General features: G+C 65.9%; 1 protein-coding gene across 1 annotated transcript; it reads right to left on the bottom strand.

The window, feature by feature from the left end:
• Positions 1 to 235: 235 nt before the first annotated feature.
• On the bottom strand, positions 236 to 5876 carry LOC104144872 (T-cell activation Rho GTPase-activating protein-like). Its single transcript, XM_068933765.1, has 12 exons — positions 5602 to 5876; positions 4849 to 5046; positions 4463 to 4504; positions 3942 to 4026; positions 3791 to 3838; positions 3433 to 3499; positions 3061 to 3233; positions 2677 to 2838; positions 2090 to 2199; positions 1542 to 1737; positions 1153 to 1270; positions 236 to 729 (listed from the first exon to the last, which is right to left on the bottom strand). Exons 1-12 carry the CDS (start codon positions 5874 to 5876, stop codon positions 236 to 238), a joined length of 1968 nt encoding a protein of 655 aa, XP_068789866.1.
• Between the last annotated feature and the right edge of the window lie 124 nt (positions 5877 to 6000).

The following is a 6000-nucleotide window of genomic DNA, read 5'->3' as shown; positions in this document are numbered from 1 at the left end:
GCTGTTCCTAACAGGAACGCAGAAGGTTTCCTCTCCTTGCAGGGTGTGTGGCTTCTTGGCTCAGAGGCGCAAGCCTGAAGCTTCTCCTTCGTTCTCCTCAGCCTGCCCTGCTGTTTAGACTGAAAGCACTTGCAAGCAGGCAAATCGTCCTTGCTCCACGCCCACGATGGCCTTGGGGGGGCTCCGAAGGCTGCCGAACCCCGGTTCGGCACGCAAGAGGACTGCTGGTGACTGCTCAGATGGTTCTTGCGGCCCGCAAGCAGGGAGAGGGAAGGGCAGCAGGTCCCGGGTGGATGAGGGAGGGGCCGTGGGAAGCAGGGAAGCAGGTCTCCAGGGAGTGCCTGGAGGAGGACTGGGGTGGAGCGCCGCTGGAGGATCGGGCAGGCAACACAGCGGGCTGTTTCTCCAGGGCCTCGTGCTCCAAGCTCAGCTCTTGCTGCCCAACAGCAACGTTGTGCGCGCTTCTGCTCCGCTTCTGGTGCCTGCTGCTGCCTTCCGAGGGCTTCTGGAAGGACAGGGCTGGCTCTGAGGAGCTCCTGGCCATCCGGCGGAGATCCTTTTCCCAAGGAGGCAGCAGTGGAGGGGCGGAGAGGCATGTTGCATATGCCCCGCTCCCACTGGGGCTTCTGCCGCTGGGCTGCTGCGCCTCAGAGGTTGGGGGGCTGCAGCCAGCTGCAGGCTCTGGGCTGTGGTGGGCAGCAGCATCTTCTTGAGCAGCAGCTGGGTGTGCTGTGGGCAGAAAGAGCCTGTTAGCTAGTTGTGAGGGGCCCTCTGAAGGGAAAGGGGGGCTTTCCCGGTGGCACCACGCAGCCGCAGCAGCCGGCAAGCTGCAACCTTAGCACCTATGGACGTGAGGGGCGGTTCAGGAGACACAAGGAGCCCCGGGGGCGATATTGTGCACGGGCAGAGCGCAGTTCTAGTCCATAGGGAGCAGCACTGTGAAGAGCAGAGCAGCTCTACAGGTGGTTAGCACTTTTGTGGAGTTAGCACGGTCTGTCTCAGCTTCGGGAAAGGCTTGCAGCACAAAAGCACTGCCATGAGCTACGGGACCCTCTGCACCCCTCTGCCTTGCCACAGGCCTCTTCCGAGAGCCAGCTGCAGAACTGGAACCAGCAGCCCTGGCCAGTGCCCGTCCTCAGTGCGGCCTCCTACCTGTGGAGCTGCCGGTGTGCTCGGGGGACTCGTCGGCAGCGGGGCTGCCGGGAAAGGCCATGTCCTCGCCAAACACTGCTGTGCAGTTGTCAATGAGGAACGCCACCAGCACCGTCACCTGCACACAGAAAAGCATGGACGTCAGGGCAAAGGGCTGAGAACGCGCTCCACAGGCTTGCCTGCTCCTGACGGACGTTCGTGTGCCAAAAGCTGTGCAGCTCTGGGGCTGCAGCTCCAGGAAGAGATTTGCTTGTCACACTGTGGATAGCCCAGCTGAGGGGTGCCCCGCATGCTCCCCAGCTAAATGCGGCTGCATTTAGCTTTTGCAATGGCCGTGCGACGGGTGGCCGTGCCCCAAAGTGGGGAGCTACCTGGGGAGTCCAACATACCTTGCTGTTCATCTCCATCTGCACTTGCAGCGGCAGCGTGCTCTCCGTGCCTGGGCTGAGCAGGCTGGGCCCAAGGCAGATGGCAAGATTGCTGGAGTCCATCCTGTTGGTGTGTGCGCTCTGGCTGATGCGGTGGAGTACAGCAAGCAAAGGCTTGAGCAAGAGGACATGTGGCCGGGGCAGCTGGTCCGCCACCCTACGGGAACACAAACAGAAGGTGCCGTGACTTCAGGGGGCAGTGGCCGCTGCCTCTTGCTGGGCGCACGTCTCAAGTTTCCTCCCACAAATGGCGCGTCCTCCAAAGAGAGCAACGCCTCTGCTTCCTTTCACTACTTTACACAAGGCCGCTTGAGAACCCCCCAACGGCAGCTGAGCAGCTGCTGAACTACAAGGTCTGGAGTGGCAAGATCTTGCCCAAAAGGCAGGCGTTTCAGCACCCTCCCTGCTTTTCAGTCGTCCACAGCGTGAACAGAGGCGAGGTTGTCAGGAGATGTTGCGGGAGGCTCTCCCAGGCACTGCCGAAGGCAGGCACTGCCTACCGCACTTACTCTCTCAATTCTGCAATTTTTTCCTCCCTGCTTGGCTTGTCCAGAGCCAGCATCCACTTCTCATACAGGGCCGCTGACAGCAGTGTGGAGGGGATGCTGCGGAGGAAGTCCTGCAAGGCCAAGACACAGAGGTGAGGCTTTGGCCATCAGCCCTGAGCCCAGGCGGAGCATCCCCGGCCCTCGGGCTCCCGACGAGGCAGCTTGCTTTGAGCTACCTGCTCTCCAAGGCGCTCGTGGCCACTGGCAGAGCAGTGGCGTGCTTGCCCGCACTTGTCTGAGGGCAGCAGCAGGCCCTGGTGCCTATCAGCCTTGAGTCTACCCCCAAATCTCCCTCTTCCTCCCTGAGGAGGGTGCTGGCGAGCAGGAGCAAGTGCGTTTGCCTGGGGCAGGCAGGAAATCGGTGGCACAAGAAGGCACACTGCAAACCAGGTGGAAACCACAGCTGCCAAGCTTTCCCCAGCCTGACAACATGTGGTTTGCCTTCCCGCGGGTTGCAGCTCTGAGCCCCCCCGGGCCCATCTAGGCCCTCGAGTGGGCCCATGCCGGCTCGCAAAGTACTCGCACAGCTGCAAGGCAGAAGAATTCACCTTCAAGACGACTGCCAGGAGGTGCACGGGCTTGCTTTCCAGCTCCACGGGCCCTCCTTGGTTGAGGGCCTCCTTCAGGTCCCTGCGGGCCCTCTCATTGGCAGCTTTGCGGAATATGCCCTCGCTGGCAGGTCCTTCCCTGTACAATATGGCCAGGAGATCCTGCAGGAAAAAGCAAGCAGCGGTGGCAGAAGCGTTCCTCGGCTGCAGAAAGGCCCGGGAAGGGAGGGGACGGGAGCTTCAGGCCTTGCCGGTGAGAAGGGAGCGGCCAGGGCAAAGCCCCACATGCCCTGTCTGCTGAGAGTCACGGCCCAAGCACTGCGCACGCTGCCTCGCGCGAGAAGCTGGGAGCAGCATACCTGCTGCACGGCCAGGCTGGCTTACCTGGACCGGCTGGGGCAGGCTCTCCTCTTCCGCGCAAAGCCTTGCCAGAGGCTGCCCAAAGAGAGGGCTCCTGAGGCCAGCCTGCGGCTGCCCTGGGCAGCCCCCGTTGGCCGAGGTGTGCCTGCGAGCAAACGGCCAGGGCAGCAACGTCTTCCTCTTGCGAGGCCCATCAGCTGCAAGCCAGACGAAAGCAAAAGTCAGGCTCCAAAAGCAGGAGGAGAGGTGTCTGCGTGCAGTGCCGTGTGCTGCCGACTGAAGAGGGTTTTGGCATGGCCAAGGTGCTGGCCGGCGGGGCAGCAGGGGCTCGTGCTTTAGAGCCGCCGTCGAGCGCCATGGGAGAAGGCAGATCCTCGGTTGCTCTTTTAAACTCACCAGGCCCGCAGCAAAGTCCCTCTTCAGGAGGTGATGGGACCAAGACAGGGCCCTGGGTGGTGCCAGCCTGCAAGAAACGGGTCCAGGTTACAGAGCCGCCCCGCAGCAGCAAGGGCTGCCAGCGAGTCGCTGCAGGGTGCCGAGAGGGTGCCGAGAAGGCACCAGGTGCCCAAACACGGCCCGGGGCACAGGCTGCCCTCCCGCACTGCCCCCGGCACTGGGCAGCTCCTCCCAGGCTTCCCCGTGGGGCAGCGGCCGGTGTCTGGAGGGCTCGGGCCCCTGCCACCTTCCCTCCCGACACTCAGGTACCTCCCGCCAGCAGCCGGCAAGGGCCGGGCCAGAGGCAGCCCCTGCTCACCTCCGCCGAAATCAGCGCCTCGACGGTCCGGGCACTCAGCGACACCGACTAGGCAAGAGAGCAAAGAGCCAAGGTGAGCAGCTGCTCGCGGGGGCTCTTCCCAAAAGCCCCGTGGCACTCGGGGCAGAGCGGAAAGCCCCGCCACACTTACGGGACCGTAGAAGCCAACGCCCTTCACAAGGAGCCGGAGGGAGGTCAGGCGGGTGAGCCGGGTCGGCTGGGCTCCTGGCCTTTGCCTGGGCACGGGGCAGCGACAAAGGCAGAGCTCGGTCACAGCCAGCCCTCTCTGCTCGCGCCCCGGGCACCAGCCCCGCACCTCCACCCCACCCGGGCACAGCAGACCTTCCGGCAGCGCCGGCTGGCAGCAGCGCTCCGCAACGCCCCGGCCCTGCGGCCTGCGGGCCTCTGCCGTGGGGGAAGGGGAAGGGGCAGCTCAGGCTCCCCGTCCAGGCAAGCAAGGAGCCGCGGTGACAGCTCCCCGCCGCTGCTGCCCATGTGCCCTCTCAAGGCCAAGCTGCTCCTGCCGCTCAGCCCAGCAGGGGCCCCGCGCAGGGGCTGTCCCTTTCCCCCACCTCCACTGCTGCCCGGCTGTGGGCAGCTCCCCCGGGAGCTCTCCACCGCCTGCAGCCGGGACGCCCAGCGCCGGCAGGCTGCAGCCCCGGCAGGGCTCACCTGAGCATCGCCTGGAGCCACAGCTCCTTGACCTCCTGCGACCTGCCGCCAGAAGGAGAAACAGCCTCAGCGCCCGCTCCTCCTCCTCCCCTGCTGAGGCACAGGCCCCCAGGCACATCTCGCCCGCTTGGCACCGCTCCACACCGCCATGCACCCAAGCCCCCCGTCGGTGTCCCCCCGCCGCGTCCCTGGGCTGAGCAGAGCTGCAGGGACGTGGTGGGGGCGGGGGGCGCGCACACCTGGAGCTGCCGGTGGGGGCGAGGGAAACGCGAGCAGGGCCTGTGCTTTCTCTCCCCGCTGCCTGAGCTGAGCCCCAGCAAGCCCGGAGAGGACCTGCCCTTTCCCTGCACGCCCCCCCCGGCCCTGGACATGTGCCCTAGACTCACCGGAAAGTGACCACGCACAGGTCGCTGGGCCACACGAGGATGAGGGAGTTGGCGCATTTCAGGCCAAAAACCTCCTCCTCCTCCTCCTCCTCCTCCTCCTCCTCCTCTGCCCGCCCGCACACCGCCTCGTCCTTCCCGCACAGCACCCAGAGCTCGCTGAGAGGCACGCGGTGCTTGAGCAGGAAGGTGGAGCCCCATCTGCCGGGAGGAAGAGCAGGCAGCGCCTTGGAGGTGGTGTGGTGGGGGCAGCCCCCGCAGTGCTGCAGGACAGAGGCCTAGCCTGGGGGCAGAGCCTTGGGGCGGCCACCCCGAGCCTCGGGCAGGAGGCGTTTGGTCGGGGGCTGCGCATGAGGACGGCAAAGGCAGGAGCCTGCCCCTTTCCTCTTCCACCGCCCTGAATGCAAGGGAAAGTGTGTCGCTCCCCGCAGCGTAGGGACAGCCATGCAGGCAACTGCAGGCCGTGTGGAGCACGGGTCGTGGTCAGGAGCAAAGGGCATGCCCGCGTTGCCTCCCCCTAGGGAGGGAGGACAGGAGGAAGGCCTCCTTCTGGGAGGCCTGCATGGGCCTTTTGGATCCTGGAGGCTTGGGCAAGCACTCTTTGGCAGGATGGAGAGCTGTTGCCCGGTGCTGGGCAGGCAGCCCCAAGGAGGCCCTTTCTGCTCTGGCGGGAGGCGCTCCGGGGAGGAGCAGTGCCCGGGGGCTGGTGGCAGAGGCAGTGGTGGGGGGAAGGATGGCTGGGGTTGTCTTGCTTACTTGAAGCTGGCGATGGCGACGGCATCGGCAAAGAGCAGGAGGTGCCTGTCCCGCGTGCGCTGGTGCCGGGTCACCTGCGCACGGTCGCTGAGCAGGAGCTGGGGGCTCCTGCGCGACACAAAGGCGCCGAGCGGCGCCGGGGGCCGGGAGGCTCCCCTGCCCACGAGCCCGAGGCGGGCACCAGGAGCCGCGTGGCCGGGGGCTCCGGACGGTCCCTGCACGTCAGGAGCAGGGCCAGGAGCGCCCCGGGCACGGCAGCAGTTGGCCTGTCCCATGGCGCCACGGCCGGGGCAGACGGCCGCAGCGCGGCCGTGCCCTGTGCCGAGCAGCGGCAGGCACCGGCCAAGCCTGAGCAAGGCTGGGAGCAGTGTCCCTGTGCCAAGCAGTGCCACTGGGCTG

The sequence above is a fragment of the Struthio camelus genome, chromosome 2 (assembly GCF_040807025.1).
Source record: "Struthio camelus isolate bStrCam1 chromosome 2, bStrCam1.hap1, whole genome shotgun sequence".
NCBI classification, from domain to species: domain Eukaryota; kingdom Metazoa; phylum Chordata; class Aves; order Struthioniformes; family Struthionidae; genus Struthio; species Struthio camelus.
Note: the sequence above shows the minus strand (reverse complement) of the source record. Positions and strands in the feature narration are given on the sequence as shown.